This window comes from Danio aesculapii, chromosome 23, assembly GCF_903798145.1.
Source record: "Danio aesculapii chromosome 23, fDanAes4.1, whole genome shotgun sequence".
NCBI classification, from domain to species: domain Eukaryota; kingdom Metazoa; phylum Chordata; class Actinopteri; order Cypriniformes; family Danionidae; genus Danio; species Danio aesculapii.
In genome coordinates, this window is record NC_079457.1 from 44,779,871 (window position 1) to 44,794,870 (window position 15,000).

At 39.4% G+C, this 15,000-nt stretch overlaps 1 protein-coding gene across 1 annotated transcript in view; it reads right to left on the reverse strand.

Annotated features, from left to right (window-relative positions):
• Window positions 1-1,856: 1,856 nt before the first annotated feature.
• l3mbtl1 (L3MBTL histone methyl-lysine binding protein 1) overlaps window positions 1,857-15,000 on the reverse strand; it is a 42,583-nt gene continuing 29,439 nt past the window's right edge. Inside the window, exons 16-22 of the mRNA XM_056450004.1 lie at window positions 13,076-13,214; window positions 12,900-12,999; window positions 11,977-12,171; window positions 10,736-10,785; window positions 9,534-9,691; window positions 8,329-8,391; window positions 1,857-2,683 (exon numbers count right to left, since the gene is read on the reverse strand). Coding sequence (XP_056305979.1) covers window positions 2,549-2,683; window positions 8,329-8,391; window positions 9,534-9,691; window positions 10,736-10,785; window positions 11,977-12,171; window positions 12,900-12,999; window positions 13,076-13,214 — 840 coding nt within the window. The 3' untranslated portion in view covers window positions 1,857-2,548. The remainder of the gene's footprint in view (window positions 2,684-8,328; window positions 8,392-9,533; window positions 9,692-10,735; window positions 10,786-11,976; window positions 12,172-12,899; window positions 13,000-13,075; window positions 13,215-15,000) is intronic.

Sequence of the window (15,000 nt, forward strand, 5' to 3'; positions counted from 1 at the left end):
GGGTTGACAGTGCATGGCAAAGCACAAACCAAGCATGAAGACAAAGGAATTGACTGTAGACCTCAGAGACGAGTTTTCTTGTGGCACAAGGCTGGAGAAGGTTACAGAAAATTTTTTGCTGCTCTGAAAGTTCCAATGAGCACAGCGGCCTCCATCATCCGTAAGTGGAAGATGTTTGGAAACCACCAGGACACTTCCTAGAGCTGGCCGGCCATCTATGCTGAGTGATCGGGGTAGAAGGGCCTTAGTCAGGGAGGTGACTAATATCCTGATGGTCACTCCATCTGAGCTCTAGCATTCTTCTGTGGAGAGAGGAGAATCTTATAGAAGGACAACCATCTGTGCAGCAATCCACCAATTAGGCCTGTATGGTAGAGTGGCCAGACGGAAGCCTGGAATTTGCCAAAAGGCATCTGAAGGACTCTCAGACCATAAGAAACGAAATTCTCTGGTCTGTTGAGACTAAAATTGAACTCTTTGGAGTGAATGCCAGGTGTTACGTTTGGAGAAAACCAGGCACTGCTCATCACCAGGCTAATACCATCCCTATAGTGAAGCATGGTGGTGGCAGCATCATGCTGTGGGGATGTTTTTCAGCAGAAGGAACTGGAAGATTAGTCAGGATAGAGGGAAAGATGAATGCAGCAATGTACAGAGACATCCTGAATGAAAACCTGCTTCAGAGTGCTCTTGACCTCAGACTGGGGCGACGGTTCACCGTTGCTTCCCATCCAACCTGATAGAGCTTGAGAGGTACTGCATAGTATAAAGGAATGGACATGGTTAGCAACAATACTCACGTAGGCTGTGGTGACATGATGCTCAATTGATTCTAATTGATACCAAAGTGTACCAATAAAAATATCCCCCACACCATTGCACCACCACCAGCAGCCTGAACCCTTGATGCAAGGCAGGATGGATCCATGCTGTCATGTTGTTGACACCAAATTCTGACCCGACCATCCGAATGTCACAGCAGAAATGGAGACTCATCAGACCAGGCGACGTTTCTCCAATCTTCTATTGTCCAGTTTGGTGGAGTCTGTGTGAATTGTAGCCTCAGTTTCCTGTTCTTAGCTGACAGAAGTGGCACCCGGTGTGGTCTTCTGCTGCTGTAGCCCATCCGCCTCAAGGTTGGACGTGTTGAGCAATCAGAGATACTCTTATGCAGACCTGTAACGAGTGGTTATTTGAGTTACTGTTGCCTTTCTATCAGCTTTAACCAGTCTGGCCATTCTCCTCTGAACTCTGGCATCAACAAGGCATTTGCGCCCACAGAACTGCCGCTCACTGGATACTTTGTCTGTTATTGACCATTCTCTGTAAACCCTAGAGATGGTTGTGCGTGAAAATCTCAATAGTTCAGCAGTTTCTGAAATACTCAGACCAGCCCGTCTGGCAAAAACAACCATACCACGTTTAAAGTAACTTAAATAACCTTTCTTCCCGATTCTTATGCCCAGTTTGAACGGCAGCAGATCGTCTTGACCATGTCTACATGCCTAAATGCACTGAGTTGCTGCCATGTGATTGGCTGATTAGAAATTTGCATTAACAAGCAGTTGGACAAGTGTACCTAATAAAGTGGCCGGTGAGTGTACGTATACAGCCATGTGGTGGCACTGTAAAAAAAACAACATGAAAATACACTAACCAAACACCCGTTGTATGTATAAGTAATTTAATTACAGTAACTACTTACTTTATAACTAATTCTAATCTTACTGATATTGCTGTTGCCTGTTTTATCATCTGCTAGACAAAAACTGTGACTCCAGTTGCTTAGAAACACACAGCATTCATACCCACAGGGCTTTGACAATCAACATTAAGCAGAAAGCAGACGGCAACTCTTCAATTAAACATTTATTCATGTAGATGAACTGAACAACAGTTACTCAACTGTACATTATTAAAGTTTTCCTATCAGAGAGAGAAACATAGACCCCCTAGTTCACTACTATTTATTTCCCCCCTCAGGCTTTCCATTCACACAGTTGAAAAATAACAACACTGACTTCGCCATCGAGTCTATCTCTGCAAAATAGCTTATTTTGAAACTAGAATCTCATTTAACAACACCACAACGTCAGGAGCACTGTGACTGAGGGCGAGTAATGCTCATGCACTGGTGCGGTGTAAAGTACAGCGCCCCCTGTCGGCTCCTGCTGTAAAGTGCATCATCAGGCATCTAATAAAGGGTACAGTAGCACCAATACACTGAAATCTGCCCTGATGTTTCTGTGCACCAATCAGACTGAGAACAAATATAGATTTCAGTTAAACACTCCAAATACAAAACAAAAGAAACACTTTCTGGAAAAATCCCGCGCGGTGGTTTCAGATCTCGATGTTCTTTAGCAGAACGCGTCGTTTCGCTTTTGAAGTAAAGCAGCATCAGAGCTCAGCTGGACTGTTCTGTCATCAGTCCGTCCCGTTTTCTCTCTTTCCCTCTCTCTCTCTCTCTCTCTGGTGGGTTCAGATGTGAAACACCAAACACGTGATGATGGATGGATCGTTATGGCATGAGGAGATCAAGAAACGGTCACTTCAGGCCCTCGTCTGTGCTCTTGAACATTAGGATGGCATTGTGGATCTTCAGCGCAGGTCCCAGCTTTATATTCATGATCTTCACGATGTCGTTTTGAGTCAGGAGGAGGAAAGACTCTCCATCGATCATCTGCAGAGAAAACAAAGACGTGTGTGTAGTTAAGGGGGCTGTTCACACCTCCACACATTGTTTTGTTTTTCTGATCGGATTGCTATCTGATGGTCAAGGTCGGCTTAAGCTTTCAGGGACCGAATATTATTTGCTTATCATCATCATCAAATAAAGACCAGGGGCCTCATGTACAAAGACTTGCGTTGAATTCAAACTAAAACATTGCGTACTGACAAAGCTGTAAATGTGCGTACGGAGTAAAAAATTCAGATGTATGAAGCATTGCGTAAGTGGAATCCCACGCATATTCTCTTTGTACATCTGAATTAACGTGAAACTGAGCGCACGAACGCAAAACCCCTCCCTGCCTCCTCCCCCTAATAAATATGGTAATGACTCCACTTTGGCAAAACCAAACGAAAAAGCAATGACAAAAGCAAGCAAAAAGAGAAACTTCACAGAATGTGAATTGGAGGTGCTCCTATCGGAGGTAGACCGGAGAAAAACGGTGTTATTTGCAGGTTTTTCCTCCGGAATTATTAACAAAAGAAAAAAAATAGCGTGGGAGAGTTTAGCTGACGCGGTTAACGCAGTTGGTGAATTAAATCGCACTGTGAGTGAATTAAAAAAGAAATGGTCCCATGTAAAGGTCCAGGTTTAGAGGAGAACAGCGGCGCACCGTCAAAGTGTGGACTAAACAGGCGGGGGAACAGGGGATGCTGAACTAACACCCTTCGAGGAGAGAGTTGCCTCAATTGAGGGCGTCACTTTACTGTCTTGAGTAGTATCCGTGTCTGTGGGAGACGCAGATGTATTAGAGGAACACTTTGTTTGGGCGGTATAGCAGCACCCCTCCGCTCTTAACAAGGCAGCGCCACTGGCATTTCAGCTGCCCAATCGCATTTGAGCATCACATATTATTTGCATGTTTATCGAATGGAAATGTTTCAGATTCACGTATGCAAATTTGTTTTCAGATGGCACCTTTATAGCAATGTGCGTGCAGTCGATCACTCCGATTACATTGGGAAATTCGTTGATCGCTGCAAATTGCGCTTTAATGTTTGGCTGGTCAACTGCATAGTATTGAAACCTTATATACCTGCTAGACATGCGGATGATCCTGTCCCATACAGCTGCTATTGCACGGCTCAAAGACGACTGGCTTAACCCCGAGCGGTCTGCCAGTTTCCTTTGGAAAGAACCAGTTGCCAGGATACTTTGTTGGTGCGATACTTTGTAGTGTGCAATTGAACATAATCGCCTCTAGGAGTCGCCAATGGAGATAAAACAAACACACACAAGAAATACACGTACGCCAGACATGAAGTTGGCGCAGACCAATGCACATTCTCACGTTAATTTCATCGTTAGTAAATCCAAACGTGAGCGTGAAATCTGGCGTACGCAAAGCTTTTGAAAGCATTGATACATGAGGCCCCATCTCACACCGTAGGATTTTTCCAATGTCACACTAAGATTTCAGTTGTCATGATGTCAGACTGACTGAACGACAATAAAGACCTGCCAAACATGCACACACAAGAAAACTCGCCTCCAGTTTGACGTCATCTGTCCATGACACTTTCACTATCCTGCATTCTCACATGATACTGAAACGCTCATCGTCAAAATGTTATTCTCACAATAACAGACGAGTGTGCAAGCTGATTCATGAATATCTCAGAGGACATTTTATACTAAGCAACCAGAAATTTAACCAAGAATTTTAGAAAACCTGCGTGTAATATACTGTAATCATGACAGCTTTTTTATCTGCTTAGACTTGTTTAAAGGAGGGACTTAGGATCTGCTAAAATGTTGTAGGTCTACGTATATTGCTAGGCGACAAGCTGACAAAACATTGCTGCAACTCTGATACAAGTTTTAGGTCAGGTCAGCTTGTGTTACGTGACTCACGGTGCACTCGCGGTGTTCTGAAAAGTTAAGATGTTTTCAACTGGGTGTGCCTGGAAGGCACAAGTGCATCTCTCCCAATATCGCTTCCACACAAGCTTTTGAAAATAGAGGCTTTTGAAAACATTGACACAATTTAGTCATGTGCAATTCAGCTAACATGGTGTACGACATTGTAAAGCAGATGTTTTAAATGCTGTCTGTTTTGACAGCTTTATTACAGATTAATGTTAGTAAGTAGATGCTCCATATCTTCAAAGGACATGGATTGTTTTCTGGAAGCTGTTGTTTCTTCAACATTTTGCCGTGACGTGTCAAAGAGACAGAAAGTAAATAAACAGTAGGGGAATATGACGCAGGTAAAATCGTCTCACATCTGTGCGCATGCGCGGTTCATGAACAAAGGCGTTTTCAGTCATTTAAAGGTGCTGTATGTATGTTTTTTACTCTTAAAACGCATACAAATACCATAATATGTTTGTAGATATTTAAAATACATGCTAAGTGAACATACTTGTTTATCTGAAAAACAAAAGTCAGATATTCTGCTTTTAAAATGTATTTTAACCCACCCACTGACAGTTTAGCCAATTTATTTCAGCAGCCCGGGTTGCCTTACTGGAAAACCGTATTTCGTATATTCATTCATGGCTCTGAAAGCGTGCATCCGTGACTGAAATGCGACCTCTGGTGGACAGCAGCGGACTCCGAAATGAGCCAGATTCAGTTCCACATGAGGTGGTTATTAATTAGCAAATGATATAGATATTACAAATGTAAACATTAGGTGAGCAGGTTACATTGTGTGAGCAGGTGAAATGTGTGTTTTTTTTATTGCAGCATGTTAAGCTCTCTCAACCAGTGTAAAAATCAGCCTTACAGACAAGCCTAAAATATGGACCACTAAATGTCAAGATGATTCATATTACCTGGCCGTATAATAAGTAATGTCAAACTAGATTACAGTACAAGTTCTATCAAAAAGAAGCTTATTTGTTTATTATCAGCAAGTTGATGAAACATTATAACAGAAATACACATCTAACAAAGCTACTTTACACAGGAGACAAAATCTATGTTGTGTTAGAACATATTAAAACTGCAAACTATTAGTGGATGTTTAATCAAACATGAACTTTTTTGCTGGTTTAATGAACTAGTTAGCTTGCAAATAAAGATGCATTCATTGTTTATATTAACTCTCTCATTTGACCTTTATCTGTTCTTTTCTCTTGGTTTTCTTTTCTTTTTTCTTTTTATACACACCACAAAGATTTTTGTGACACGAGTTTTGTTTATCAATCTATTTCAGTTACATCAGTCATGCTGCAGCAGCCCGTTCACATAATATTATTTGACTGAAAAATGCATTTTGTATGATCACCATTAATCGTTGACATAATATAAATACAAAAAGAAATTAAAAGTTATTTTATGTACTCTTGGGGGCCCCCTGGTAGCCACAGGGACCCTTCGCACTGCTTTACTTTGTTTATGCCTTGAGTTGGCTCCACTGATGGTGAGAACAGCAGGTGTAAATGGCCAAATGTAAATCCGGTCGCTCAAACCACTTCAGGAGGTGGTCTGGAACAGATGAAACCGGACAGGTCTAGAAGTATCTGGTTGTTGAAATGAAATCATATATGTACTTCTCCCAAAACGTAAAAAGATGCGAGAGCGTGTTGTAGGTTATACCAGGGGTTATCAACCTTTTTTACTTCGGGGCCCACTTCTTTCTCCGATCAATTTTTGAAGGCCCACCTGTCTGACGATTTCTCTAAAATGTTTGTATGAAATGCTCATTTAAACTTTTATTTATTAACAAAAGAGTTTGCAGCTGGATATTATTGGGAGATCGCTGATAGGAACAATGAACAGCTCGGCCAGATCACGTCTGAAGCTCATATGCAACTTTATTTTAAATCTATGGCAGAAACACCATTGAACCTCGCTAGATCCTCCTGTATGGGCGCGCATCCATTATAAAACACTCACAGGATATCAATTTGGACAACTATGTGGATATATTAAATAGTTCACACTAAAATACACAAAGAGAGACTTTCACTTCACGCATAGTTGGTGAATGAACAGAAAAACGTGCCATTCACACAGGACGTCAGCGTCAACGCTTCCTATTCACACCTGAATGGGTGACGTCAGGTGTTGCCGAACTGCATTATGGATCTGTCCGCGCTGCTTCAGTGGCATTGCTTGCTGCAAAAGTTGGGAATTTCTTAACTTTTCAAGCGCCAACGGAAGCGTCAGCCAATCAGATTGCTGTATGCAAATCCACCAGCTCAGACAGTAGTCAATTGCGGACTAATTTCATTGGCTGACGCTGCTGTGATGATAGCGTCAGCCCCAACTTCAGACACGCCCTCTGTCAAGCCCACTGAAGCGGCGTGGACGGATGCACAATGTAGTTCGACAACACCTGACGTCTTCCATTCAAAGTGAATGAGAAGCGTTTATGCTGACGCCCCGTGTGAAAGGGGCATTACGTGTACTAATTGCAGACAATCATAAGGCTGTTTCTGCGAGTTTGAAGTAATCAATCACAGAACTGGAGAAAGTGCATTACTTCGATCATTTTAATATAGCATATTAATAATGACATCCAAAAATCATAATATTATATTAAGAGTTAATTTTAACTTGCGGCCCACCGGTTGAGAATCCCTGGGTTATACGTCAAAGGTGAGTTTGTTTCATTTTATATTTCTGTTTCGTTCTATGTTTGAGCAGTCATTAACTGTTCAGCGATAAAATTCGAATGTTAAATTAATATAAAATAGCAGTTTCCTCATCATGACCTCATAGCAAACTTACAGTAAGAAGGGCGTGGCTAAGAATATTGTGGCTGAAGCGAGAAGAGGAAGACCACCACTCCAAACGGAAATGCTCAGACTTTGTTCGAAAATGACCAAAATAACCCTTTTTTAAGTGGATAAAGTTGGATGGATTAAATGTTCATCTAAAATAAGTGTGCTAGCAAAATAAACAATGTAAATTTTGATTTCACCCAGATGTATTACAGATCTGTAGTAGCTAGACTATTTAATAATAGAAAAATATAGCATTTTGAATATCGTTACGTTAGAGTTTTGTTATATTTATATGATAAAATGTGGTGTATCTGACGCTTCAGTCGATGTAACCTTGTTAAATTTGCTTATGGCATGGGATATGAAGTTTGGAATACTAATCGCTTAGTTTAGGGGTGTCAAACTCAGTTCCTGGTGGGCCGCTGCCCTGCACAGTTTAGTTTCAGCCTTGTTTCACGCAAAAGCCACGGACACACTGCACTTTTCGCCCCATAGTCTTCCATTCATGCGAATGCGGCAGACCAGAAACGCACGCTCGCTGCATTCGAAAGTTCAAGCTTGTTGAACTCTGACCTGTGAAAACGCATCATGTGATTGTGTGAGACCAATCGAAGATCCAAACTTGACCATTCTGTACAGAAATTTAAAATATTGAGCTTTTTTTAATATCTAATCATCTTGTTGTACCCTTCGCGGCACCATACGACAGAATTTCGCAAGCATAAACTCTAGTGTGACCGCAGCTTTACCTGTAGGTTTCAAATAACCCTAAAGGACTCAATTAGTTTGATCAGGTGTGTTTAAATAGGGTTGAAAACTGTCAAGAGCTGCAGCCCTCCTAGAACTGAATTTTTAAGCTATAATGATGCTTTTCCTTGGCAAACACTAATAATAACTGAAATAAAGGAAATGACTTACTTCATCTTTGAAAATTCTGGCCTGTTCCTCACAACCAATAAGATTATTGACAAATCCGAAGACCTGCAAATAAAACAGACACATGAGCAGTTGAACTAATACAGACAATATTATGACTTCTTTTAATAACTGGGACTTTTATTTTTAATTTAATGTGTATCTGACTTAGTTTATTTCCTGTAGCTTTGGTTTCTAACCTTGTTTTCTTTAGTTTCTTAGGTTATTAATTACATTATTTACAAGATGGATTCTTTAAGTGTGAAAACTGAGCGATTCACTAGGGAAGAAACGAATCTGCTCATGCACGAGGTTAAAGATCCTCTACAGAATAAGCCAGATTCACCCCTGAAGGTTGCGTTTTTTTATATTTATGTACGCAATAATATATTTTTTTACATTTTAATTCTTTAATGTTTCATATTTTAAGATGTTTATGTGCTGCTGTGCATCCTGGGGTGTGTAATAAGCAACATGTTGTGGACTCGCCTATCACTAACGTGCTTTTTAAACAATAATAAAAAACAGCCCTATTGACTTTAGACCCGCTTTTATTTGGTCAATGGTTCTGTCTATTTAGACCAGCACTCTCATGGGCACACAAATAGATGCAAATGCATTTATTTATTTATTTAAACAGCATATTTTGAAGAATGCTGGTTGCTGGCACTCATTAATGATAATGATGATGATGATGATGATGATGATGATGATGATGATGATGATGATGATGATGAAAAAAGCCTTTATTTGTCACATACACTTTTACATGCAGCGAAATAGGACCCCTCCGACCATACACAAACATCACACATTTCAGGGCAAGACAGGTCAGATGAGAGGTAGCATAAGAAATAGGAAAATTTAGGTTAAAACAAGCCTCTCCCAGTGAACTATCGCTTAAAAAGTTAGTCTGGTGACTGCATTTGATTTAAGGGATTGCGGAGCAACGATTGCCTATCCATAACAACAGTTGGGAAACCACTCAAAAAAAGAGACAAACAAAAGTCTCTGATATTCCATAACTTGGAGAAATAAAAAAATAATTTCCCTGACTGTCAATATCTCCAATAGAAGTTTTAATATTTAGACATTGCAGAAATTCCATGACCTGTGGGAACACGCTGATAATTGGACACCATTTGTAACTCTCAAAATCATTATATATGGTTTTGTGCAAAAATAAAGTAGTTAAATGCCATGTTTACCTCCTCTATAGTCCAGGTGGCTACTTGGCCAGCATGAATTCCTGCAACTCCAGGTAGAAGTTTACAGTGTTGCTCCCAGCAGAGAGAAAGAGTGCGCTCAGAGTTAGCAGTAAACGCCGTCATGAAGAGAGAAGAGTACATGCCCTCAGACGTTATACCTGAAACACGCACACATACAATCCCGTTTATCTGTAATTCAGCTTCCAGTGAGAAATTTACATTACTTTCATTCTTATTTATGCTTAAATTGTAATTAAAAATCTGTAAAAATGGGGACACAGTGGCGCAGTAGGTAGTGCTGTCGCCTCACAGTAAGAAGGTCGCTGGTTCGAGCCTCGGCTGGGTCAGTTGGCGTTTCTGTATGGAGTTTGCATGTTCTCCTGCATTCGCGTGGGTTTCCTCCGGGTGCTCCGGTTTCCCCCACAGTCCAAAGACATGCGGTATAGGTGAATTGGGTAGGCTAAATTGTCCGTAGTGGATGTGTGTGAATGAGTGGGTATGGATGTTTCCCAGAGATGGGTTGCGGCTGGAAGGGCATCTGCTGCGTAAAAATGTGCTGGATAAGTTGGCGGTTCATTCCGCTGTGGCGACCCCAGATTAATAAAGAGACTAAGCCGAAAAGAAAATGAATGAATGAATAATCTGTAAACAAATGGTGTCTGGAATGAGCTGCAAAATAGCATAGAGCCCTTCTTCTGTCTTTTTAAAGTTTACTTTGTATATTCTGAGGGAGTTGGAAACTGAATTAAAGTCTGCACTGGAAGCGGCTGAGACTTTTATTTCAGTATGTCGATGTCAGTTTGAAACGGAATATTGAGTAGGGGGCGGGGCTTTATTTTTGCACATCATTCCCTCAGAGCAAACTAAAGGTAAAAGGGGTGTGGTTAAACTGACATCATCCAAAAGTAGAAACAGATCCTCAGATTGACTTTGATTTGAAGATTATCATAATAAATGTGTGTGTTTTTTCAGTGGATTAACGTGCACAGGTTAATTGTTCACCTGAAGAATAACAATGTGGACTAGCAAAATAAACATTGCACATTTTGATTTCACACAGGCTTTAAAGAGTATAATAATTGAATAAAAATGATAAATAAAACACTGCAGTGATGGTCATGTTAACGTTACACAATCATCATCAGAACTAGATCAATTATTGACTGTCCAAATGTCCAGTGAAAGAAAAAAGTAAAACTCACTCTGACAATTTCTTTGTTGACTTTTACGATATTTAGGAGGTCGTCCGATCCTGGTGACAGCAAAGAAACCATCTTTAAATTAAATATTCACATTTCAGAATTACAAAACCATATTTTAAAAAAATACTATGGTTATTTATAGTAAATACAATAGTGCTTTTGAAGCAAACTACAGTAAAGCACTAATCTGTTGTGGTCTATATTTGCTTCGGTAACACAACAACTAGATATAAGCCAAATATCCAATACTGTACTAAGATTTCATCAACTATAAAATACATTATTCCACTGCTTACTGTAGTAAAAAGTAAAGGAATCTACAGTATTTATTACAGTTTATCAGTTCACCATAGTGTATGCTGGAGCATTCTTTATATAAATAGTATTTATAACTATATAATATATGTAAACATATATATATATATATATATATATATATATATATATATATATATATATATATATATATATATATATATATATATATATATATATATATATATATATATATATATATATATATATATATATGTGTGTGTGTGTGTGTGTGTGTGTGTGTGTATTAGGGATGCTCATTTCGGTTAATTTAGCCAAAAGCCGCTCGTTAATCGGTTATTAACTGTTAAAGGATCAGATTAATATTAAAATACAATTTAATAAAAAACATGTGTCTATTTTGTGTCTGACACATTAAATATTGCATTTTAAAATACTGTTTATTTTAACATGTAAACAGCAGCATTCAGAACATTAACAACAGAACATCTTTACGCACCTGCAGTACTTCTTTGGCAAAAAACGTCTGTAGGCACGTGTTACTGTCTCACGAGCGTTAACGAATATTTGTTGCACATTTATGCAGCCAATACATATATACATACCATTAAATAATGTACCATTATATATTGTACCATTAATCGGTTAAATACGCAGTTAATTGGTTATTATGTTATTAGCACCCCTAATATATATATATATGTATATATATATATATATATATATACATATATGTGTATTAAGTTTGGCTGCATAAATGTGCAACTATATATATATATATATATATATATATATATATAAAACACGACTTATTATTGTAAATAATACAATAGATATGGTATAAAACACTTTACAATAGTATGGTTCATAAACAATACAATATTTACTATAAATGACTAGTATTTTTGCACCTGAATAAACATGCAATTAGACTTGATTAGCATAAACATGTATATCGTCTGTACCTGCCATGATATCTGGACTTTTTGGCTCTCTGTCCAAAGACCAGCAGGTTTCTCCGGGATCCTTCAGTATCAGAGAGATCCGCCTTGAGCCGGCCCTGGTTCCTCTCAGCCAGTGGACAGCCAGATAAACAGTGATGCGCCGTGAAACGCCCGGTCACATGACCTGACCCGTCACATCCCGGAGTAGGGCACTTTCTGTTTCACAGACACACACCTGCTCTGTTTTTATTTTTAATCAACTTGACCTTATTTATTACCACTGTTCTGTGTTTGCAAATCATGCTAGGCTGGTTTAAGCTGTTTTTTCAGTAAGGACAAGAGTAATTTAAGGACAAAAATCTGACAAAATGTTTGAAATGCAACATCTAAACAACGGATTTAGCTCTGAGGCATTTTTTGACCCCAGTTTAATGATTTAATAGAAAATAATGCACACCTGAGGTGTAGCGTCCACTCCACTACACGCGATGACCATGACATCCTCTCAGGTGTGTATTAATTTCTAATAATTCAATGTCCTGTCTTCAAATGTTTACTTATTTTCCTACCGTACCAGAGAGAAAAGCACTTTAATCTGTCAGTTGTGGGTCTTTCATGCGCAGAACTCTCTGCATTATCATGTAATTAAAAGCTAATTTTGCTAATAGCGTAATGGTTAAGCGCTAACATACCTTGCGCTTCGGGCGTTCTGAGTCCAAAATCTCAGTCACGTTCATGACGTGTCATATCATGATTATAAAGGTTTAATGACAGTCTTACGGACACCTATTCAAGTAAAGTGTTACCCATTTTGAGGAATGTTGAACGATGATGATGTACAGTGTCCCTTAAGAAATAACTCAACTTTAAACCCAGACATTAGAGTGATGTGTAATGTGAAAAGCAAACACATTCGACTGTACTGAAGGCAGGTGAAGAGTGACCTGTGGTGGAAGCTGTATTTGGAGGTGTTGCGTGGCTGAGGCAGACTTTTACACGACATGGAGAAGCTGGGCTGTCGGACCGCCAGGCTCTCCCTGGGACCTAAAACACACACATTTCTCTGAGCGTTTGTTTGCTGCATGAGCAGGTCACAGCGAGACAGCTGAATGAGTCTCACCAGGTTTGGGGACAGTGGGCTGGCAGGGCGGAGGCTTGAGCGGGTGTCCTGTGCTTTCACACCAGCCTGCAGGATGTATGTCCGGATGGTCTGAATCCATCCACTCGTCATACAAGTGGCTCCAACCATCAAAGTGAATCTGAGGAAGACAAATGATGGTGAGACAAACTCACATTTGCTCAAGCATCACTGAAATGATGCTCTGGTAACATTTTTGCCTCAATATGAGAGGTTGTGTGGCATCAGTTTTCCATGGATGCCTTTGTAGTACATTTTTTTAAGGAGATTATGTGTTTTTATTTCAACCCCTTATAGGATGATAAACCATAAAGGGTAATCTCATTGATGCTGATTGAAAAAGTAAAAAAAAAGGCCCTCAAAAGGTCATCAGGTCACACAGGAAACACAAGAGACGTAGTCAAACTCTAGACATCACACCTGCAGACAACAATCACCCCAATTAACCAATAAGTGAGTAAATTAAAACACACACACACACAAAACCAACAGAAAATGACTACATTAAAAAAAAAATCATATAGTGCCCTATCATACACCCGGCGCAAGGCGCAACGCAATTGTTGTTTGCTAGTTTCAGCTCGGCGCAAGAGTGGTTTTGACGTTTTGCACCGTGCTGTTTACATAGCAAATGCATTTGCGCTCATATGTGCGCCCATAGGCATTCTGGTCTAAAAAATTAGGTGTGTTGAGGCACATTACTGGCGTGTTGCTATTTTGAGGAACTTGAGAAGGTTCAATAGACCAGATCAAAGCTGGTCTATAGTCCAGCGCAGAGCTCGTTAGTTGTGCACCTCGCTTACACATTGCTTAATACACACAGGATGTACAGCAATACGCAAATATCTTTACATATGAAAAATAATTAAAGGATTAAAATATTATAAAATTATTATTTTCTAGTCTACATAAATATAAAAACCATACTTTCATGCCTTCTTCATCTCGGGGGGCTTTTTCAGTTTATTCATAACAATTTGCTTTAGTATAATGTTATCATTAGTAGTATTATTTATTATCTGCATATTTATATTTGTTTTATTAAAAACAAGCTTAGATTTGCCCACCTTTCAGGTTTTAGACCATTTGGGGAACAGCATGTGTATTTGGATATAACTCAGTGTTTTGACCACACTTCGTTATTATTGTTCATTTATTCGTTTGCTGGAAATCAGAACTTGAAACAAATCTTTGCGCTTAACAAACGAAATTAATTATTTATAGGCTAATGGATGTCTGTGCGTACAACACGTTTCCCTATCCACGAGAGTGAAAGTGAAAGTAAACAATGAGGAGGCTCATCTCTCATTCTCGCGCTGTAGATGCTCTGTTTAACTGTTTTCTCGCTAGTGAAGCATTCAGTTTTTCCACTTACAAAGTCCGCCATGTAAATAGCAAATGTGCTATGGTGCGGCGCAACTGGCTCTTAAAGGCAATGGGAGATGAGATTCTGATTGGTTTATTCTCAAAACACACCTATACCTCATTAAGAGAATAAGCTCAACCCTGTTAGACCATGCACCGCAGCGCAAAGTGGATTTTTCCGTCCTTAAAATATCAAAAGTGGATTCTGACACGCCCTTAATGCGTTTGCGCCCTGCGCTTTGCACTTTGTGCATGGATCGTGGATAGAGCCCATACAGCTAGATTCATAAATATTCGGACATCGACACAATTCTAACATTTTTGGCTCTATACACCAACACAGTCCATTTGAAATTAAACGAACAAGATCTAGTTTAACTGCAGACTGTCAGCTTTAATTTGAGGGTATTTACATCCAAATCAGGTGAATGGTCTAGGAATTACAATAGTTTGCGTATGTGCCTCCCACCAAAACAAAAATATTTATGAGGTCCAAGAAACATTTCTAGGTTTAGATGAATAGGCTACTACTATATGATAAT